The sequence below is a fragment of the Pelodiscus sinensis genome, chromosome 2 (genome assembly GCF_052426305.1).
Source record: "Pelodiscus sinensis isolate ZL-2025 chromosome 2, ASM5242630v1, whole genome shotgun sequence".
NCBI lineage: Eukaryota > Metazoa > Chordata > Testudines > Trionychidae > Pelodiscus > Pelodiscus sinensis.
Genome location: NC_143053.1, coordinates 263285787 through 263307635, shown reverse-complemented (window position 1 = coordinate 263307635; position 21849 = coordinate 263285787). Strand labels below are relative to the sequence as shown.

The following is a 21849-nucleotide window of genomic DNA, read 5'->3' as shown; positions in this document are numbered from 1 at the left end:
ATTATGCACCCACCTTATCGTGGCCCTATCTAAGTTATATTTGCCTAGTTTATCAATAAGAATATCATGCGAGACCGTATCAAATGCCTTACTAAAGTCTAGGTATATGACATCCACCGCTTCTCCCTTATCCACAAGGCTCGTTATCTTATCAAAGAATCGTCTTATCTTATCGTCTTCCCCTCCCATAACTCTCTCAGCAAACCCAGAGGGTCCTCTATCTGGGGTAGAGACCCCCAAGCCGCTTTCCTACTGTCTGGGGCCTTCCCGCCCCTCTGGCAGGAGTCACAGGACCGGCAGTACCGCTGCACGGCTGTAAAGATTCCCGGCCAATAGAAGTGCTGGAGCAGCCTCAGCTGGGTGCTCCGGATCCCCCGGTGGCCCCCAACGGGGGAATCGTGGGCCAAATACAGCAGCTTGAGGCGATACTTTCGGGGACGACCAGCTGCCGCTGGACCCTCCATGCCCTCACCTTCCTGGGGGAAGCCATTCACGGAACAGGAGTCCACGCTCCCGCAGGAATCTCTCCTGGCCACCTCTCCCCCGGGGCTGAGCTGCACGGAGGCCAGCCTGGTCCCTCAGCCTCTGCAAGGAGGGGTCTGCCTGCACCTCAGCCTGGAATTCAGCTGCTGAGGCAGGGATCGGGACCTGTTCCCCACCTTGCCTAGGTCCGGAGTCCCAGCCTGGCTGGACCCCGTGTCCACTGGGATGGGACCCTGAGGCTGCTGCCAGGAGTCCTTCCCGGGACCCACGTTGTTAGCCCCCCGCTGGCTCTGGCTCCGGGTGGTGACTAGAGCCCGCTGGGATTCATGGGGCCACTCCTCTAGATCATTCCCCATCAGCACCTCGGTGGGCAAGTGCGGGTGCACCCCCACTTCCTTGAGGCCTTTCTTCGCCCCCCATTTCAGATGTACCCGGGCTACCGGCACCTTAAACGGGGACCCGTCTATGCCCTTCAGGGTCAGCTGCGTGTGGGGTAGTATCCGCTCCGGGGCCACTATGTCGGATCGGGCCAGAGTCACCTCCGCCCCCGTGTCCCAGAAGCCCGTCACCTTCCTACCATCCACCTCCAGGGGTATGAGGCACTCGCTCCGCAGGGGCCGCCCTGCCCCCACCCGGTACACGGAGAAATCCGCCTCCCGAGGGTCAGGCCTCCCAGGGGAGGTGCACTGAGCATCCTTCCCCTCTCTCTGAGCTGAGGTTTGCCTGCCAGCCCCTGCCTCTGGGGCAGCCTGCCCTTCCTCCCGCCCCAGCCAGTTAACCCTGGAAAGTCCCGGTCCTGGGACCTGGTGCACTGAGCCCTCTTGTGGCCTTTTTGCCCACAGCGCTGGCAAGTTAGGCTTTGGGCTGTCTCTGTCCAGGCCCTGGCTGGTTCTCTGGGGCGCAGACGACCTGTTCCTTGGTCTCGCCCCGTAGTTGACTCCCTCCGTCGCTCAGCCGAGATCCGGTCTCTGCGCGGTTCCCTTTCTCTCCGGGACTCCCGTTCACTCCCGGACCGGCTCTCCGTGAACTCATCCACCAGTCTCCTGGCCTCCTGGGGGTTCTCTGGTCTCCGGTCCTTGAGCCACAGCCTCAGTTTGGGTGGGCACGCTTCATAGAACTGCTCCATCATGACCAGCTTGAGCAGCTCCTCTGCAGTCTGGGCTCCGCCTCCAGACACCCACTTGCGGCAGTATTGCGCCAGGCGGGAGGCCAGGTCCACATAGGTCTTCCGTGGCCCTTTCTGTACCCCCCGGAACTTCTTCCTGTACATCTCGGGGGTCAGCCCGAACTTGTGCAGCAGGGCCTCCTTGACTCGGTTGTAATCCCCTGGCTGTAGGTCCTCCAGCTGACTGAGCACTCCGGCTGCCTCCTGGCTCAGTGCGGGGATGAGCTCCTGCAGCCAGTCAGCTGGGGAACCCGTTGCAGTCCACAGGCCTTCTCAAAGGAGCTGAGGAACCCGTCTATGTCGCCCATGTCCTTCATTTGGGCCGCCATGAGCCTCTCCAAGCGTCTGGCAGTCCTGGGACCCTGGGGCCCATCCGCACTTGGCGCAGCCGGTGCCCCGCCGGTTCTCCGCTCTGCCATGGCCAGCTCATGCTGTCGCTGCCTCTCTCGATCTTGGCGCTCCTTCTCTCGATCTTGGCGCTCCCTCTCTCGGTCCTGGCGGTCCTTCTCTCGGTCCTCTACTTCCAATTCCTTCATCCGCAGCTGGATCTCCAGCCGCCGCAGCTCTGCTGGGCTGGCCCCTGCCCTAGATGGGCTACGGCTTGCAGGCCTCCCGGGAGACGCTGTCTCATCTCTCCGGTGGGTTCCAGCGCTCCTCCCCCTCTCTGAGCCTGACACACTCTCAGGGGGGGTCTGGCTGCTTCCCCTGGGGACAAGATCCTGGCCCTGTGGCTGGTCATTCTCTTCCAGCTGGGCAATCAGCTGGGCCTTGGTTGCTTTCTGCACAGGCAAGCCCCTCTCTCTGCACAGCCCCACCAGCTCTGCCTTCAAGAGTTGGGCGTAGGCCATCTGCCCGCTGGGCCCCTCGGTGCAGACTCACCAGTCTAGTGCTGCAGTGCCCCACGATTCCCCGGAACCGCTTTGCTCTGTCTCCAGCACGCCTGGCTCCAGGGCTCTTGCTTCTACTGCGCCTTGTCGCTTGCCGCTGGGAGCTTCATCCACGGGGTGCAGTGCATCCCACTTCTGACACCAGTGTGACGGCGCATTGGGGGTCCCCCGCCTCCTGCACCCCGAAATGGCACAAACAGACTGCACCAGCTGGTGGAGTAGAGGGAGTTTATTGCCTCTCCAGGATACAGCATAGCACAGATGTAATCTGGTCACAGAGCTGGGCCAGGATGCCCCAGGCCCCCTTGAGATGGGGGGAGACTGGGCCCCCTAAACTCCAGCCCCTTTCCCTAGGCTGTCTCCTCCATGCTCTCAGGCAGCAACTAACTAAATTCCCTTCCAGCCCTGCCCCCAGCCAGGGCAGCATCCACCTTCCTTTGTTCCTCTCCATGGGGGGTGTCTGGCCACTGGTTCAACCAGTTTGGCCTTACCTCTGCCTAGTGAGGTTTTCCCTGCTGGGTCTTGCTCCAGACAGCAGGAGTCACCACAGCCCAGCAAGTACCCCCACTACGTCACACCCTACATCAGCCTGCCAGGGCTGTGGGTAGACCTGGGGAGCGCTCTGCGTGGGGGTGGCACAGCTGGAGAGGGGAGCCCCACGGTCTGGGAGGTTCTCTCTCAGCCTGTTGGGGAGCAGGCGGGGGGCTCTCCAGCTCCCTCTGGCCCCCCTTACTCTGCAGAGTGCCCAGGCGCCCAGGTGCACAGCGACTGCGCCAACACCTGTCCCCACTCCTGCTCCGACCTGCGCCCAGGGACCGAGTGCCTGCAGGAGCCGTGCCAGCCGGGCTGTGCCTGCCCTCCTGGCCAGGTGGGTCTCTGCTCGGGTCTGGGACCTCAACCCTGCCTCTTCCGAGGGGCCTGTGGGCTGGGCTCTGCCCCACAGCCTGGAGCTCCCCAGGGCCGGGCGTGCCTGGCTCGGCGCAGGGCTTGGGGAGGGCGCTGGGCTGGGGCACTGAGCAGCGGCTGCTGGCTGGGGACCCAGCCCTGAAGCAGGCCCATGGTGAGCAGTGGCGCAGAAGGGAGGATGCTGGCCTGCAGAGCCGGGCCCAGGTCACCGGCCACCCAGCCTGCAGAGCCGGGCCCAGGTCACCGGCCACCCAGCCTGCAGAGCCGGGCCCAGGTCACCGGCCACCCAGCCTGCAGAGCCGGGCCCAGGTCACCGGCCACCCAGCCTGCAGAGCCGGGCCCAGGTCACCGGCACCCAGCCTGCAGAGCCGGGCCCAGGTCACCGGCACCCAGCCTGCAGAGCCGGGCCCAGGTCACCGGCACCCAGCCCGGCAGGCAGCTGCCCCGCGCCTGCCGCCCTCACGTCTGTGCAGCTGCTGGCCGGGTGCTGCCTTCGGCGCTGGGCGCGCTGTTGGGTTCCAGCCCCCGCGCTCCGCGGCCCGGCTCCGAAGGCAGCACAGACGTGAGGGTCACATCACCGCGACCCCCTCAAACGCCCTGGGGGGCCCCGGCAGCTCCCTGTCGGCTCGGGCCCCTGTCCGAGAGGCGGCCCTGAGAGCCGTGCAGGGCGAGGACGGGAGGACCCCGGCTTCCGTGGCCCGTGACGCGGTTTGCGTGGCTGTGGGTTTGGTAGGGCCCCTCCAGGCGCGAGCCGGCAGACTGGGGCCCATGGAGGGGTCCCAGGGCGGGGACCCACTGCCCCCCGTGGAGCTCCTGGCCCAGGATGGAGTGAGGGGCCACGAGGGCCGGTCCCCTCAGGACTCAGGTCTCTGCAGGCGGCGCCAGGCAGCTGGTGCCCCCCAGCTCCACTGTCCCCTGGTCCTCACTGGGCCGAGCGGCCTGACTCGCCCCCGGCCAGGCCGGCTGCTGGGTGGGGTCGCCCCAGGGCGGGCGGGCGCCTCGCAAGTCCAGAGCCGATACTCAGAACGTCACGGGCCCAAATGGGCCGGGCCTACGCGGAGCCGGCAGCTCGCGGGCGTCGGAGAGAGCCTCCCCCGGGCGCTGGAGCCGTACGGCTGGAGTGTGGGCCCAGAGCGCCCCAATGGGCACGGGCTGGTTCCCTGGGACCGCGAGTCCCTTCCCCCAGGCTGTGGGGCTGGGTCTCCAGCCTGCTCACCCAGAGGTGGGGCAGGGGGTTCCCCAGCCTGGTCTCGGGAGGGCAGCAGGGACCTCCCCAATCCAGTCTCTGGGGGGTGAGGGCAGGGGGCTCTGGGCCCACTCTCGGGGGGGTGGAGGCAGGGGGTCTGGGCCCGCTCTCGGGGGGGTGGAGGCGGGGGGCTCTGGGCCCGCTCTCGGGGGGGGCGGAGGCGGGGGGCTCTGGGCCCGCTCTCGGGGGGGCGGAGGCGGGGGGCTCTGGGCCCGCTCTCGGGGGGGTGGAGGCGGGGGGCTCTGGGCCCGCTCTTGGGGGGGGTGGAGGCGGGCGGCTCTGGGCCCGCTCTCGGGGGGGGGCGGAGGCGGGGGGCTCTGGGCCCGCTCTCGGGGGGGCGGAGGCGGGCGGCTCTGGGCCCGCTCTCGGGGGGGCGGAGGCGGGGGGCTCTGGGCCCGCTCTCGGGGGGGCGGAGGCGGGGGGCTCTGGGCCCGCTCTCGGGGGGGGGTGGAGGCGGGGGGCTCTGGGCCCGCTCTCGGGGGGGCGGAGGCGGGGGGCTCTGGGCCCGCTCTCGGGGGGGCGGAGGCGGGGGGCTCTGGGCCCGCTCTCGGGGGGGGCGGAGGCGGGGGGCTCTGGGCCCGCTCTCGGGGGGGCGGAGGCGGGGGGCTCTGGGCCCGCTCTCGGGGGGGGGCGGAGGCGGGGGGCTCTGGGCCCGCTCTCGGGGGGGGCGGAGGCGGGGGCTCTGGGCCCGCTCTCGGGGGGGCGGAGGCGGGGGGCTCTGGGCCCGCTCTCGGGGGGGGGGGGGCGGAGGCGGGGGGCTCTGGGCCCGCTCTCGGGGGGGGGTGGAGGCGGGGGGCTCTGGGCCCGCTCTCGGGGGGGGTGGAGGCGGGGGGCTCTGGGCCCGCTCTCGGGGGGGGGCGGAGGCGGGGGGCTCTGGGCCCGCTCTCGGGGGGGCGGAGGCGGGGGGCTCTGGGCCCGCTCTCGGGGGGGGGTGGAGGCGGGGGCTCTGGGCCCGCTCTCGGGGGGGTGGAGGCGGGGGGCTGTGGGCCCGCTCTCGGGGGGGGTGGAGGCGGGGGGCTCTGGGCCCGCTCTCGGGGGGGGTGGAGGCGGGGGGCTCTGGGCCCGCTCTCGGGGGGGGGGGAGGCGGGGGGCTCTGGGCCCGCTCTCGGGGGGGCGGAGGCGGGGGGCTCTGGGCCCGCTCTCGGGGGGGGTGGAGGCGGGGGCTCTGGGCCCGCTCTCGGGGGGGTGGAGGCGGGGGGCTGTGGGCCCGCTCTCGGGGGGGTGGAGGCGGGGGGCTCTGGGCCCGCTCTCGGGGGGGGTGGAGGCGGGGGGCTCTGGGCCCGCTCTGGGGGGGGCGGAGGCGGGGGGCTCTGGGCCCGCTCTCGGGGGGGGTGGAGGCGGGGGGCTCTGGGCCCGCTCTGGGGGGGGTGGAGGCGGGGGGCTCTGGGGGCTCTCGGGCAGGTCCCAGCTGCGTGTGGCTGCAGGTGCTGCAGGGGGGGGCGTGCGTGCCCCCGGAGGAATGCCGCTGCTCGCTGGTCCCTGCGCCTGCCGTGCCGTGGGCTGCCAACCTGTCGCAGGAGGAGCGGGCGAGGGAGCATCTGCCCGGCAGCACCATCTCCCACCAGTGCAACAGCTGGTCAGTGCTGGGCCGGGCGCTGGGCGAGCCCTGGGGCACTGCCTGGGCAGCTGCCTCCCTTCTGCCGGGGGGGGCATGGCGGGTAGTGCCGGGGGGCGCTGCAGGCCGTGCCAGGGGGGGCTGCGGGCAGTGCCGGGGGGGCAGTGGGCAGGGGGGGGGGCTGCAGGCCGTGCTGGGGGGGGGCTGCAGGCAGTGCAGGGGGGGGCTGCAGGCCGTGCCGGGGGGCCATGGTGGGCAGTGCGGGGGGGGCTGCAGGCCATGCCGGGGGAGGGCTGCAGGCAGTGCCGGGGGGGCCACGGTGGGCAGTGCGGGGGGGGCTGCAGGCCATGCCGGGGGAGGGCTGCAGGCAGTGTCGGGGGGGGCCATGGTGGGCAGTGCGGGGGGGGCTGCAGGCCATGCCGGGGGAGGGCTGCAGGCAGTGCCGGGGGGGCCACGGTGGGCAGTGCGGGGGGGGCTGCAGGCCATGCCGGGGGAGGGCTGCAGGCAGTGCCGGGGGGGCCACGGTGGGCAGTGCGGGGGGGGGCTGCAGGCCATGCCGGGGGGGGGCTGCAGGCACTGCGCTCTGCCCTGGTGTGGCTGCACGGAGCCGGGGGGCTGCCGGTGGCACAGAACGGTCACTGTGGGACACTGATCGGGGGGGTCCATGGGGCCTGATGTCTTGGCCCCAGCAGGACTAGAACTCCCCCTCACCAGGACGGGGCCAGCCAGCGGGAGTGACCCCAAGGCCCAGGCCCCAGGCACGTCCTGCTCCACCCCATGGCATGGAATCCCCAAGTAGGGAAGGAACCGTGTCCAGAGCTTAGAGGGGGGCGGGGAGCCAGGACTGCCGGGTTCTGTCCTGGCTGTGGGGGGAGTGGGGACCAATGGTTAGAGGGGGGCGGGGAGCCAGGACTGCCGGGTTCTATCCTGGCTGTGGGGGGAGTGGGGACCAATGGTTAGAGGGGGCGGGGAGCCAGGACTGCCGGGTTCTATCCTGGCTGTGGGGGGAGTGGGGACCAATGGTTAGAGGGGGCGGGGAGCCAGGACTGCCGGGTTCTATCCTGGCTGTGGGGGGAGTGGGGACCAATGGTTAGAGGGGGCTGGGAGCCAGGACTGCTGGGTTCTATCCTGGCTGTGGGGGGAGTGGGGACCAATGGTTAGAGGGGGCTGGGAGCCAGGACTGCCGGGTTCTGTCCTGGCTGTGGGGGCAGTGGGGACCAATGGTTAGAGGGGGCGGGGAGCCAGGACTGCCGGGTTCTGTCCTGGCTGTGGGGGCAGTGGGGACCAATGGTTAGAGGGGGCGGGGAGCCAGGACTGCCGGGTTCTGTCCTGGCTGTGGGGGCAGTGGGGACCAATGGTTAGAGGGGGGCTGGGAGCCAGGACTGCCGGGTTCTGTCCTTGCTGTGGGGGGAGTGGGGACCAATGGTTAGAGGGGGGCGGGGAGCCAGGACTGCCGGGTTCTGTCCTGGCTGTGGGGGGGAGTGGGGACCAATGGTTAGAGGGGGCTGGGAGCCAGGACTGCCGGGTTCTGTCCTGGCTGTGGGGGGAGTGGGGACCAATGGTTAGAGGGGGGCTGGGAGCCAGGACTGCCGGGTTCTGTCCTGGCTGTGGGGGGAGTGGGGACCAATAGTTAGAGGGGGCTGGGAGCCAGGACTGCCGGGTTCTGTCCTGGCTGTGGGGGGAGTGGGGACCAATGGTTAGAGGGGGGCGGGGAGCCAGGACTGCCGGGTTCTGTCCTGGCTGTGGGGGGAGTGGGGACCAATGGTTAGAGGGGGCGGGGAGCCAGGACTGCCGGGTTCTATCCTGGCTGTGGGGGGAGTGGGGACCAATGGTTAGAGGGGGCGGGGAGCCAGGACTGCCGGGTTCTGTCCTGGCTGTGGGGGGAGTGGGGACCAATGGTTAGAGGGGGCTGGGAGCCAGGACTGCCGGGTTCTGTCCTGGCTGTGGGGGAAGTGGGGACCAATGGTTAGAGGGGGCGGGGAGCCAGGACTGCCGGGTTCTGTCCTGGCTGTGGGGGGAGTGGGGACCAATGGTTAGAGGGGGCGGAGAGCCAGGACTGCCGGGTTCTGTCCTGGCTGTGGGGGGAGTGGGGACCAATGGTTAGAGGGGGCGGAGAGCCAGGACTGTCGGGTTCTGTCCTGGCTGTGGGGGGAGTGGGGACCAATGGTTAGAGGGGGCGGGGAGCCAGGACTGTCGGGTTCTGTCCTGGCTGTGGGGGGAGTGGGGACCAATGGTTAGAGGGGGCGGAGAGCTAGGACTCCGGGGTCCATGCCCAGCTCTCTCACTGACCTGCTGGGTAGTGGCTGGCAGGGCCCATCCTCTCCGCGCTTGGGTTTCCGCCCTGGCCCGGGGGCGCTGGTTTCACCGAGCTGCGCGAAGGGCCCGGTGCCTGGGCGCACAGGTTGGCGCGGCAGCCAGGAGCCGGCTCTGGTCTCATGCCCTCGCTCTGTTTGCAGTGTCTGTCTCAGAGGCACCTTCAACTGCTCCCAGCAGGACTGCAATGGTAAGAAACCCCCCCTCAGTTCCAGCCTGCAGACAGATCCCCCCGTGCGCCCCCTGGCCCTGCCCCCAAGCAGGAGACAGCCCAGCTGAGTCTGGCCAGAGGCCTGGGGGGGTCGCTGGAGGCAGCACTGGCGGTGCAGGGAGCTCTCTCCATCCAGGGGGCAAGGGCCGTGGGGCGGGAGGTCTCTGCTCCTTCAGCGCCCATGAGTCCATGCTGGGGGGCTGGGTTGGCAGCCCGGCCCCTCTGGGCATGGGCGAGATGGACGAACAGCCACATCTCAGCCCCACGTGCCCTTGGGTGGGTGCTGAGCCCCCACACGCCATGTGCCGAGGGTTGGCCCTCACCCTCCCTTCCCCCCGCAGTGGACTGTCTCTGGTCGGCGTGGTCAGCCTGGTCCGCGTGCTCCGTGACGTGCGGGCCGGGCCTGCGCGTCTCCCGGCGGCACCCGCTGCAGCTGCGCCTGTACGACGGGGCCGAGTGCATGGGCCCCCCGACACGCCAGGCACCCTGCGCCCTGCCCGCCTGCGGTGAGCCCCGGCCATGGCCCGGCCTGCAGGGACCGCGGGGGCGGGGTGAGGTCAGCCAGGGCCCTGGGAGCAGGGTCTCCTGGTGCTTCTGGGAGTTCTGCTGGGGGGGCAAAGAGCGGCCCTCTTGGGCCCCACCAGTGACTGGGGCAGGACCGTGCCCACTGGCTGCTGACGGGGCCTCCCCCCAGCTAGCTCAGGGGGCGGGGACTGGAGGGCACCCAGGATGCAGGAGCCCGTGGCCCTGTCCTGGTGCAGGAGCGACAGGCCCTCAGCCCGTCTGGGGGGCAGGGGAAGGCGGATTGGGGGTCCCTGGCTGACGTGCCCGGGCCGCTCTGCAGTCTGCCCTGCAGGGGAGCGCTGGGCCGGCCCCGCGGCGCCCTGCGAACGCACCTGCCAGCAGATCTACCAGGAGCCCGGGCACAACTGCAGTGCGGGGCCGGAGCCAGGCTGTGTCTGCGAGGCCGGGCGCTACCGGAACAGCAGCGGGCTCTGCGTCACCGCCGCCCACTGCCCCTGTGAGCACGGCGGCCAGCTGCGCCCGGTGAGCGCGGGACGGCAGAGCCACCGCGGCGGGAGCCAGCTCTGTGGAGCGGCGCCCGGGGTCTGCAGGGCAATGGGTCAGGGGGCCAGTGCCCAGTGCGGCCCCAGTGGGTGATGGGCCCCAGGGTCTCCGCGGTTCTCCGAGGAGTTACGGAGGAAGGGGTGAGGGAAACAGGTTCTGCACCATGTGGCCCTGCTGGGTCTGTGAGCCAATGCCTGGTGCTGCCCCACTACGTCGGAGAGTCGGAGCTGGGGTCTGTCCGTGTGGGGAGATGGAGCCGGGGTCTGTCCGTGCGGGGAGATGGAGCCGGGGTCTGTCCGTGCAGGGAGATGGAGCCAGGGTCTGTCCGTGCGGGGAGATGGAGCCGGGGTCTGTCCATGGGCTACATGTCTTGCTGGGTGGGGAGCCGGAGCCAGAGCCGGGATCTGTCCATGCAGGGAGATGTAGCCGGGGTCTGTCCGTGCAGGGAGATGGAGCCGGGGTCTGTCCGTGGGCTACATGTCTTGCTGGGTGGGGAGCCAGAGCCGGAGCCAGAGCCGGGATCTGTCCATGCAGGAAGATGGAGCCGGGATCTGTCCATGCAGGGAGATGGAGCTGGGGGCTGTCCGTGGGCTGCATGTCTTGCTGGGCGGGGAGCCGGAGCCAGAGCCGGGATCTGTCCATGCAGGGAGATGGAGCCGGGGTCTGTCCATGCAGGGAGACGGAGCCGGGGTCTGTCCATGCAGGGAGATGGAGCTGGGGACTGTCCGTGGGCTGCATGTCTTGCTGGGCGGGGAGCCGGAGCCAGAGCCGGGGTCTGTCCCGCCGGGCCCTGCCGGTTCCAACGCTACTTCTCTCCCCCAGCCTGGAGCCGAGTGGCAGGAGGGCTGCGAGCGCTGCAGCTGCCTGAACGGGAGAGCCGTGTGCTCCGCGGGCTGCCCCCCTCTCCTGTGCCTCGAGGTACGGCGCAGCGCGGGCCCCTCACTCCTCGGGCGCCACAGATCTGCGCCCCCCCCAGGCATGGCCGCCCTGCCCCTCTGGAGCCCACCCCCGCCTCACGCCCCCCTTTTGACACAAGCAGCCTGCAGACCCGCTGCCCTGGCCTGGGCACCGCGACGGGCCTGGTCCTGCTCCCAGCAGCCCCGGGGCACAGCGGAAGGAGCTGGCGTGGGGGAAGGGGGGTCACTGGGCTCAGAGCTGTGAGATCCCTCACAAGCCAGACTCAGCCCAGCCGGACGGCCCTGGGCCAGCTCCTCCACTGGGACCCTGCGGACCTGGGCAGCCAGGCGCAAGAGCCACCCCCGGCTGTGGAGGGGAAGGGGCTGCTGGCGGGAGAGGGTTAGGCCGGCTGGGCTGAGCCATCCGCACCAAGGAGCCGCCGGGCCCGGCCCCCCCAGTGCCCGTCGCTCACACTCGCTCTCTCCCCAGGGGGAAGTGAAGGTGCAGGAGCCCGGCCGCTGCTGCCCCGTGTGCCGGCGGGAATCGTTCGGTACGGAGCCACCCACGCAGGGAGCCACGAGGGCCTCTTCACACTGGGAGTATTGGGGTGGCCCTAGGGGGCGCTGTGCCACAGGGGCACACCAGGGGGTGCTCTCGCCTGTCTGCAGTGCCTGTGCCTGGCCCTAGGGGGCGCTGTGCTGCAGGGGCACACCAGGGGGCGCTCTCTGCCCTGTCAGTGCTGCCCCTGCCTGGCCCTAGGGGGCGCTCTCCCCTGTCTGCAGTGCCTGTGCCTGGCCCTAGGGGGCGCTGTGCCGCAGGGACACACCAGGGGGTGCTCTCCCCTGTCTGCGCTGCCCCTGCCTGGCCCTAGGGGGCGCTCTCCCCTGTCTGCAGTGCCTGTGCCTGGCCCTAGGGGGCGCTGTGCCGCAGGGACACACCAGGGGGTGCTCTCCCCTGTCTGCGCTGCCCCTGCCTGGCCCTAGGGGGCGCTGTGCCGCAGGGACACACCAGGGGGCGCTCTCCCCTGTCTGCGCTGCCCCTGCCTGGCCCTAGGGGGCGCTGTGCCGCAGGGGCACACCAGGGGGCGCTCTCCCCTGTCTGCGCTGCCCCTGCCTGGCCCTAGGGGCCGCTGTGCCGCAGGGACACACCAGGGGGTGCTCTCCCCTGTCTGCGCTGCCCCTGCTGGGCCCTAGGGGGTGCTGTGCTGCAGGGGCACACCAGGGGGTGCTCTCCCCTGTCTGCGCTGCCCCTGCTGGGCCCTAGGGGGCGCTGTGCTGCAGGGGCACACCAGGGGGTGCTCTCCCCTGTCTGCAGTGCCTGTGCCTGGCCCTAGGGGGTGCTGTGCTGCAGGGGCACACCAGAGGGCGCTCTCCCCTGTCTGCGCTGCCCCTGCTGGGCCCTAGGGGGCGCTGTGCCACAGGGACACACCAGGGGGCTCGCTCCCCTCTCTGCACTGCCCCTGCCTGGCCCTAGGGGGCGCTGTGCCGCAGGGACACACCAGGGGGCGCTCTCTGCCCCGTCAGTGCTGCCCCTGCCTGGCCCTAGGGGGCGCTGTGCCGCAGGGACACACCAGGGGCCAATGGGAGCTGTGGAGCTGGCACTCGGGTGGCCTCCCTGCCCCCCACCTCGGGCTCCAGGGACGTTGGGGCCAGTTCCGGAGCCGAGCAGAGCCAGGGCAGAGCCGGGGCAGCAGGCGCCTGCCTTAGCCTGGGCCCCGCTGTGCTGCCCGCCGGGCGGTTAACGGCCCCTCGGCAGCGCCCGGAGCCTCCAGCCCCTTTCAGCCGGGCCCCTGTCGAACCCGGGCCCCTGGCAGCCGAGCCCTGGCTGCTCCCCCGAGGCGGCTGAGCTGGGCCTGGGAGGCGCTGACGGGCTGTGCCCCCCCCGTGCAGAGGAGCCCTCGTGGGTCTGCCGGCGCTACACCGAGGTGCGCAACGTCAGCAAGGGGCGCTGCGCCCTGCCCGGCGTGGAGGTGGCCTACTGCAGCGGGCGCTGCGCCTCCCGCACCAACGTCATCTCCGAGGTGAGCGCCCGCCGGCCGGCCCGGGGGAGGGACCGGGGGGGGGGGGCTGCCCCCAGGCCCAGCGCCGCGCCCCCATCCTGGGCCTGCCGGGCTGGGGCTGTTTGGGGCCGGACGCAGGCTGCAAGCCAGGGGGGTTTGCTGGGCAGCCCCCAGGGAGGGTGCTGGACACGTGGGGGCAGGACCCTGGTCGTAGGGGTTTCGGGGGGGCAGGACCCCGTGTGGGGGTAACACTTCCTGGCGCTTGGCAGCCCTGCTTGGAGGAGCTGCAGCTCCGGCGCTGGGCGCCCCTCCAGCCCGTCCCGTCCCGTCCCGTCCCGTCCCGCTCTGCTCCCCGGCACAGGCCGCAGGAACCGCGCTCCCCGGAGCCCTGCCGGAAGCTCCCGAGGCCGGACGGGGGGTCCCTGCGTTTCGCCTGGGCCGCAGCTCACAGGCATCCCCCGGCTGCGGCCAGTGCGGCTACTGCTGCCTGCCCAGCACTGCCCAGCTGAACGCACTCACGTCGCCCCCCCCCCCGGCCCCCCGAGCCCGACCGACGCCCAGCTCGCCCACCCCCCCAGCCCCCCGAGCCCGACCGACGCCCAGCTCGCCCACCCCCCCGGCCCCCCGAGCCCGACCGACGCCCAGCTCGCCCACCCCCCCGGCCCCCCGAGCCCGACCGACGCCCAGCTCGCCCACCCCCCCGGCCCCCCGAGCCCGACCGACGCCCAGCTCGCCCACCCCCCCGGCCCCCCGAGCCCGACCGACGCCCAGCTCGCCCACCCCCCCAACCCCCCGAGCCCGACCGACGCCCAGCTCGCCCACCCCCTCCGGCTCCCCTGAGCCCGACCGACGCCCAGCTCGCCCACCCCCCCCGGCCTCCCGAGCCCGACCGACGCCCAGCTCGCCCACCCCCCCCGGCGCCCCTGAGCCCGACCGACGCCCAGCTCGCCCACCCCCCCGACCCCCCGAGCCCGACCGACGCCCAGCTCGCCCACCCCCTCCGGCTCCCCTGAGCCCAGCTCTCCCTCCCCCTCCGGCCCCCCTGAGCCCAGTTCTCCCTCCCCCGCAGGAGCCCTACCTGCAGACGCTGTGCGAGTGCTGCAGCTACCACCTGGACCCGCTCAGCCCCGTGCGCATCCTCAACCTGCCCTGCCCGGATGGCGAGCCGGAGCCCGTGGTGCTGCCCGTCATCCACAGCTGCGAGTGCACCAGCTGCCAGGGTGAGGGAGTGAGCCGCACCCGCCCTGCACTGCCCCCTGCTGGTACCTGCCCTGCACTGCCCCCCGCTGGGCACAGGGCACCCGCCCTGCACTGCCCCCTGCTGGTACCCGCCCTGCACTGCCCCCCACTGGGCACAGGGCACCCGCCCTGCACTGCCCCCTGCTGGTACCCGCCCTGCACTGCCCCCCACTGGGCACAGGGCACCCGCCCTGCACTGCCCCCTGCTGGTACCCGCCCTGCACTGCCCCCCACTGGGCACAGGGCACCCGCCCTGCACTGCCCCCTGCTGGTACCCGCCCTGCACTGCCCCCCACTGGGCACAGGGCACCCGCCCTGCACTGCCCCCTGCTGGTACCCGCCCTGCACTGCCCCCCACTGGGCACAGGGCACCCGCCCTGTACTGCCCCCTGCTGGTACCCGCCCTGCACTGCCCCCTGCTGGTACCCGCCCTGCACTGCCCCCCGCTGGGCACAGGGCATCACACCCACAGCCACACTCTGTGTTGTCCTGGGCCCAGCATTACCCCACGGCTGGCCATGGGCCTGGCACGCACAGCCGCCCCCTCCTTGTCTGTGCGGGGCGTGGGCTGTGCCCCGGGCGTGTGCGTCGCTTCCCCTGCATTGCGCCTCAGCCCGGCTCTCCTCCCCAGGTGGGGACTTTTCCAAGCGCTGAGGGCCCGGGCCGTGCCGGCGGCGACATGGCGAGGAAGCAGGTGGCACCGCGACCCGGCGCTGTCCCCCTGGAGCGCCGCAATAAAGAGTCAGCGCTGCAAAGCCGACTGCCGCCTGCTGCTTGGGGGTTGCGGGGGCTGCGGGGCGTGGTCCGGATCCCTGGGTCTCACTGGGGCGGGGCCTGCGACAAGCCCCGCCCCACCCATCCAGCACCCAAGACAGCCCAGAGCCTGGGGCTGCGAGGCCTGTTGGCTGGGTGGGAGCAGGGGTGGGCTGGCCAGGGCAGCGGGGGCAGGAGTCGGGGCCCCTGGGGCAGAGGCTGCAGAGCCTGGCTGGGAGCCGGGGGTCCCCACAGTGGCCCCTGAGGCCCATCAGCCCCCGCAGCAGGGAGCCGGGTGTGCAGGGTAACCGGCCCAGCTGGGAGCCGTGCACGGGAATGGGCCCGGCGGGGGAGGATGCGCTGCCAGCCCCAGGACGACGGCCGTGCCCACAGGACAGACCCTGTCCCAGACCCACAGCGGCTGAGCTGGCCCCAGCCTGTAACCGGGCCCCGTGGAGCGGGCCGGACCCACGGCTGCCCACTGGGGCCACCTGGCACTGTTCCCCCAGCGCCTCCTTGTACGAGTTGGTTTCAGCCCCTCCTTTAACGCCCCATCCATGCCGGTGCCGGGGGAACACGCTCCCCTCTCCTGCTGCGCCCGCCGGGCAGCCATGCAAGCACCGAGGGAAACCGAGGCACACACCAGCAAACTGACGCTCCTCCCCCGGCATCACCGCCTGCGCATGGCAGGGCCGGGCAGCTGGGCGGGCAAGGGGCGTCCCGCCACGCGGCCACTGTGCCGCCAGCAGGGAAGGGCCGGGGCCGGGGCCGGGTGCTGCACCGCCCAGGGTGTCACCGACACAGAAGGGGGCAGCGCGGAGAAGAGACGAGCCCGACTCGGGGCCAACACGAGACGTGACCTCCCCTCCCCCACGCTGTGCTCAAGCATGCTGGGAAGCCATGGACCCCATCCCCCCCAGACACCCCCCCTCTGCCGGGGGCTCCCCTGCCCTGCCTCCAGCTGGCTGGTTCCCAACCCCCCTAGGCTGGCTAGAGACTAACCCCCCCCACATGGGAACCTTGTCTTTGCAGGGAGGCAGCCCCCCCATGTGTGATGCCAATAGCTCAGCACTCCCCCCCCCCACCAGCAGTGCCCCTGGGGGCGGGGGAGGGGTAGATGTACCCCTAGAGTCCTGGTAAGGACAGACCCGGGGCCGGCTCCCTTGGCCCTGCGCCAGCACCCTCCTGCCCCGGCACCCCATGGCCGGAGGACACAGGAGCCGGGAACATTCCCTTCTGGGCCGGGCCGGGTCCGGGCACCGTGGAGGGCGTCCGCTCAGAGCGAATTGCTCAAACACGGCTCTCTACAGTCCCCGACTGGAGACCTTCCCAACCAGGCCACACACCAGCCCCACAGAGCGCTCAGCCGCCTGTCTGAAGCCTCCCGAGCAAAACCCCTCCGACCCCCCAGCAATATCCGTGCCCCAAACAGCCCTGGGCCTGCCCACAGGTGAGGGGTCTAGCACCCAATCCCACCTCCCCCCAACAGGTTCTGTCCGGTTCCAAGAAACCAGCCGCAGATCCCTGGTCAATTTACCCTCCGGACCTTACCCACAAATCACGCTGGGCCAATCCTTTAGCATCTAATGTCTAAAGGTTTATTACAAGAAAGAAAAGCCTGAGAGTAAGGTTGCTAAAGAATCACACGTTACATGCACCGAATCTCCCAGTCCTCGATGCAGGCTCTAGCAGGGATGTTACAGCTGCTGGCTTAACAGTCCTTGTTGCACATCCTATGCCAGGATGGGTCCACAGGTCTTCCCGGCTCATTGGTCCCTGCGCTGCTGCCTCTGGGATGAAGAGCTGAGCTGAGCACCAAGATGGAGTTGGCCACACGGCCTATTTATATCCCCCCTGGCTTCTTCCAAGCTGGAGAGTCACATGGTCTCTGGCCAGGCACCTAGCTCCCTTCCCAGGTGGATCTCGGGTACTTAAGAGACCTGCTGTGCCTGGAGCCTTGCTCATTAGCACGTCCATAGGCTGAGCCTGTCGCCCGAGCACGTACAGAGAGACTCCCAGTCCCCACACAGATCCCCAACTCACCCCCAGACGTCACACAGATCTGTGCAGAGCAGATACAGAACCAGCAGCAAGTAAGGTTTTGTGTGACCCCTCCCATGGCCCCTTTGTGCCACTTTTGGGGCGAACACCCCCCCACGGGTGCAGCAGTGACCCGGCTGCTCCCCTCAAAATCCAGTAACGTGACACCTGCGCCCACCCGTCGGCACCCCGCTAACAGGTACGGGGACACTCTCGTCCCACTCACCTCCCCCAGCCGGCAGGGGCACAGGAGGGTCCTTGGTCCCAGGGGCCCAGCACGGCGCAGACTGGGCAGCACAGGGGGCCCAAGGGCAGCCCAGCCTGGGGAAGGGACCCTCGCAGGCCTGGCCCAGGCCCCTCCGCTGCCCTTTGCTCTCCTGCCCGGGGAAAAGGTCACCTGGCCGGAGGTGACAAGGGGCATTGGCCTCCGTGCATGTGCTGGGCCAGGGGCAGCCTCCTCAGAGTCACACCTGAAATCCCCCTCCCCGCCCAGGGATTGGTGCAGTGCCCCAGGAAACTGAGGCACACACCTGGGGGTACCCCGGGGCACTAGACCTCACCTGCGGCATAACAAGGCCGATACAATCCCCACTTCACACTGTGACAGCACATCGGGGTCCCCTGACCCTGCACCCCGGAGCAGCCAGACCAGGCCCCGCCGGCCGGTAGAACAGGGGGGTCGTCGCTCCTCCGGACCTGGCCGGAGGTGACAAGGGGCATTGGCCTCCGTGCATGTGCTGGGCCAGGGGCAGCCTCCTCAGAGTCACACCTGAAATCCCCCTCCCCGCCCAGGGATTGGTGCAGTGCCCCAGGAAACTGAGGCACACACCTGGGGGTACCCCGGGGCACTAGACCTCACCTGCGGCATAACAAGGCCGATACAATCCCCACTTCACACTGTGACAGCACATCGGGGTCCCCTGACCCTGCACCCCGGAGCAGCCAGACCAGGCCCCGCCGGCCGGTAGAACAGGGGGGTCGTCGCTCCTCCGGGCACAGCCCCGCACAGACGGGACGTGGCTCCAGGAGTCAGGGCCAGGGCGCCTCAGACCCCTCGGGGGGGGGCCATCACCCCCCCTCCCCAGACCCTCAGCACCCAGCTTAGTCTGTTCCCTTCATGCTCTCTAGCCAGAAACTGCCCCTCCCAGGCCCTGCCCCCCATCCAAAGGCCATCTCCCCCTCCCGCCCTTTGTCTCCCCCGGGAAGAGCCTTGTTCCCTGCCCAGGCTGGGACGGGGTGTCTGGGCCAATCCCCGTGTGGGGGAGTCCGTGGGAATCGCACAGCTCAGCGCAGGGGACCCGGGTACAGAGCAGACAGTCCCCCCCCCCCCAGACTGCTGACCAAAGACGACAGCCCCCCAAGGCTGCCACGGGTCCCGTAAACTTTCCCCCACCCTTATCCCAGGTGTCAGAACAGCGCCGCAGGCGTCCGCTCAGGGCGAATTGCTCAACATCAGGGCTCCTTACAGCCCCTGACTAGAGACCTTCCCAAACCGGCCACACACCAGCCTCACCGAGGGCTCCAGCTGCCGATCCCGCCGGCAGGAACCTCACGAGCAAAACCCCTCGGACACCCCAGCTCCCCCTGTGCCCCGATCAGCCCCGGGCCTAACACAGGGGAAGGGTTCTAGAACCCAATCGCACCAACCCCCAACGGGCCTGACCGGTCCCAAGAAACCAGCCACAGATCCCTGGTCAGTTTATGCTCTGGATCGTACCCACAGGCGCACGCTGGGCCCGTCCTTTAGCAGCTAAACTCGATGGCTACGTCTACACTGGCAGGATTTTCCGAAAATGCTTTTAATGGAAAAGCATTTTCGGAAAAGCGTGTCTAGATTGGCAGGATGCTTTTCCCAAAAGCACTGTTTCTGGAAAAGCGTCCGTGGCCAATCCAGACGCGCCTTTCCGCAAAAAAGCCCTAATCACCATTTTCGTGATTGGGGCTTTTTTGCGGAAAAGAAATCTGAGCTGTCTACTCTGGCCCTTTTGCGCAAAAGTCTTTCGGAAAAAGACTTTTGCCCAAACGGGAGCAGCGTAGTATTTCCGGAAAAGCACTGACAATCTTACATGAGAGCGGCAGGGGTCTTGCGCAAATTCAAGCGGCCAGTGTAGACAGCTGGCAAGTTTTTGCGGAAAAGTGGCTGATTTTCTGGAAAAAGTGGCCAGTCTAGACACAGCCTAAAGGGTTGGGAACAGACGAGAGGAAATCCTGCGCGTGCGGGTGTTGAGAACACGTCACACGTCACACGTCACACGTCACACGTCACACGCATCGAATCCAGCAGTCTGCTCGCCCAGCGGCCGGGGCTGCTGGCGGCCGACCCTGCGGAGGGCGGGGTCCCATCGCAAAGCGCCGCGCCCAGCAGCACACGGCGGCTCTCTGAGCCCCAGCTAGTGTCACCAGCGACGCCCCCCAACACGGGGGGGGGGGACCCACGGCCCAGTGACGTAACAGCCTGGGGGCACTGCTGAGCGGGTCCGAGCAGGGCAAATTGGTCAGAACCAGGCTGGGGGACTCCCCCAAACCAGCCCCACCGAGCACGTCGGCTGCCAGCCTGGCCAGCAAGGAGCCTCCCCTCGACACCCCAGTGCTCCCTGCACCCCCAGCCCCCCTCACACAGGGGAGAGGTTATAACCCATCCCCCACCTCCCCTCAGACACCCCAGTGCTCCCTGTGCCCCCCAGCCCCCTCACACAGGGGAGAGGTTATAACCCATCCCCACCTCCCCTCACACACCCCAGTGCTCCCTGTGCCCCACAGCCCCCCTCACACAGGGGAGAGGTTATAACCCATCCCCCACCTCCCCTCACACACCCCAGTGCTCCCTGTGCCCCCCAGCCCCCTCACACAGGGGAGAGGTTATAACCCATCCCCCACCTCCCCTCACACACCCCAGTGCTCCCTGTGCCCCCCAGCCCCCCTTACACAGGGGAGAGGTTATAACCCATCCCCCACCTCCCCTCAGACACCCCAGTGCTCCCTGTGCCCCCCAGCCCCCTTACACAGGGGAGAGGTTATAACCCATCCCCCACCTCCCTCAGACACCCCAGTGCTCCCTGTGCCCCCCAGCCCCCCTTACACAGGGGAGAGGTTATAACCCATCCCCCACCTCCCCTCAGACACCCCAGTGCTCCCTGTGCCCCCCAGCCCCCCTCACACAGGGGAGAGGTTATAACCCATCCCCCACCTCCCCTCAGACATCCCAGTCAGTCGGGAACATGCCCGCTGTGTGCTGGGCCATCAGTCCGGGACACGCCTGTTGGGGAAGGATGCTCAGTGCACCTCCCCTGGGAGGTCTGATTCTCAGGAGGCGGATTTCTCCGTGTACCGGGTGGGGGCAGGACGGCCCCTGCGGAGCGAGTGCCTCATACCCCTGGAGGTGGATGGTAGGAAGGTGACGGGCTTCTGGGACACGGGGGCGGAGGTGACTCTGGCCCGATGCGACATAGTGGCCCCAGAGCGGATACTACTCCACACCCAGCTGACCCTGAAGGGCATAGACGGGTCCCCGTTTAAGGTGCCTGTAGCCAGGGTGCATCTGAAATGGGGGGCGAAGGAAGGCCTCAAGGAAGTGGGGGTGCACCCGCACTTGCCCACCGAGGTGCTGATGGGGACTGACCTAGAGGAGTGGCCCCATGAATCCCAGCGGGCTCTAGTCACTACCCGGAGCCAGAGCCAGCGGGGGGCTGACAACGTGGGTCCAGGGAAGGACTCCTGGCAGCGTCCTCAGGGTCCCATCCCAGCGGACACGGGGTCCAGCCAGGCTGGGACTCCGGACCTAGGCAAAGGTGGGGGACAGGTCCCGATCCCTGCCTCAGCAGCTGAATTCCAGGCTGAGGTGCAGGCAGACCCCTCCTTGCAGAGGCTGAGGGACCAGGCTGGCCTCCGTGCAGCTCAGCCCCGGGGGAGAGGTGGCCAGGAGAGATTCCTGCGGGAGCGTGGACTCCTGTTCTGTGAATGGCTCCCCCCCAGGAAGGTGGGGGCATGGGGGGTCCAGCGGCAGCTGGTCGTCCCCCGAAAGTATCGCCTCAAGCTGCTGTATTTGGCCCACGATGTCCCCGTTGGGGGCCACCGGGGGATCCGGAGCACCCGGCTGAGGCTGCTCCAGCACTTCTATTGGCCGGGAATCTTTACAGCCGTGCAGCGGTACTGCCGGTCCTGTGACTCCTGCCAGAGGGGCGGGAAGGCCCAAGACAGGAGGAAAGCGGCTTGGGGGTCTCTACCCCAGATAGACCCTCTGGGCTTGCTGAGAGAGTTATGGGAGGGGAAGACCTCCCTGGATGGAGCATCGGGGATGGAAGCTGCCCTGGCTGTCCAGAGAAGGCTCACTGGGCTCATGGCCCCGGCCCGAGAGACCCTGGCCAGAGATCAAGGCCAGCGGAAGGGTGGGTGTGACCCCCGAGGACAGGCCTGTGCCAGTCGCCCTGGAGCGGGGCGGCGAGTGGACAGAGGGAAGCCAGCTCATGTGGGGCCTCGCCACGGCCGGCCCGAGTCAAGGGGAGCACCCATGTCCCCAGGGCGGGTTCCCACGCAGAGGACCCGAACTTCCCTAGGTCACGAGCGGAGTGACCCTGCTCAGTTCGCTCTCGGAGGGGGGAGAACTGTGACGTAGTGGGGGTACCTGGCTGGTTGCTATTCTGGGCGGTGGGCTGTGGGTGACCTGCACTGGCTGCTGTCGGTACCACGGCCCAGCAGGGCAGGGGATGAGACATTATGCAAGGGGCACCCAACCTGCCCGACCAGTTGCCTCCCAGGGAGAGAGACAAAGGGAGGAGGGGAGGCCAGCCCCGGGCTGGGGGCAGGGCTGGAAGGGACTTTTTAGTTTCTGGCTGGAATCATGGATGAGGCAGCCTAAGCAAGGGGCTGGGATTTAGGGGCCAGATTCCATCTGTGCTGGGCTGTGTCCTGGAGAGGCAATAAACTCCCCTGTTCTACCGCTGGGGGAGTCTGTCCGTGCTGCTACCCATCCGCCTCCCTCCCTATCCCATCTGCCTCCCTCCTCCCTCCCTATCCCATCTGCCTCCCTCCTCCCTCCCTATCCCATCTGCCTCCCTCCTCCCTCCCTATCCCATCTGCCTCCCTCCTCC

At 69.4% G+C, this 21849-nt stretch overlaps 1 protein-coding gene across 1 annotated transcript in view; it reads left to right on the top strand.

Moving 5' to 3' along the window:
* LOC102446201 (SCO-spondin-like) overlaps window positions 1-14724 on the top strand; it is a 197416-nt gene extending 182692 nt beyond the window's left edge. The window contains 10 exon segments of the mRNA XM_089775973.1: window positions 3276-3403; window positions 6112-6263; window positions 8699-8745; window positions 9108-9272; window positions 9611-9813; window positions 10657-10752; window positions 11221-11281; window positions 12621-12751; window positions 13800-13950; window positions 14601-14724. Coding sequence (XP_089632099.1) covers window positions 3276-3403; window positions 6112-6263; window positions 8699-8745; window positions 9108-9272; window positions 9611-9813; window positions 10657-10752; window positions 11221-11281; window positions 12621-12751; window positions 13800-13950; window positions 14601-14623 — 1157 coding nt within the window. The 3' untranslated portion in view covers window positions 14624-14724.
* The last annotated feature ends 7125 nt before the right edge of the window (window positions 14725-21849 follow it).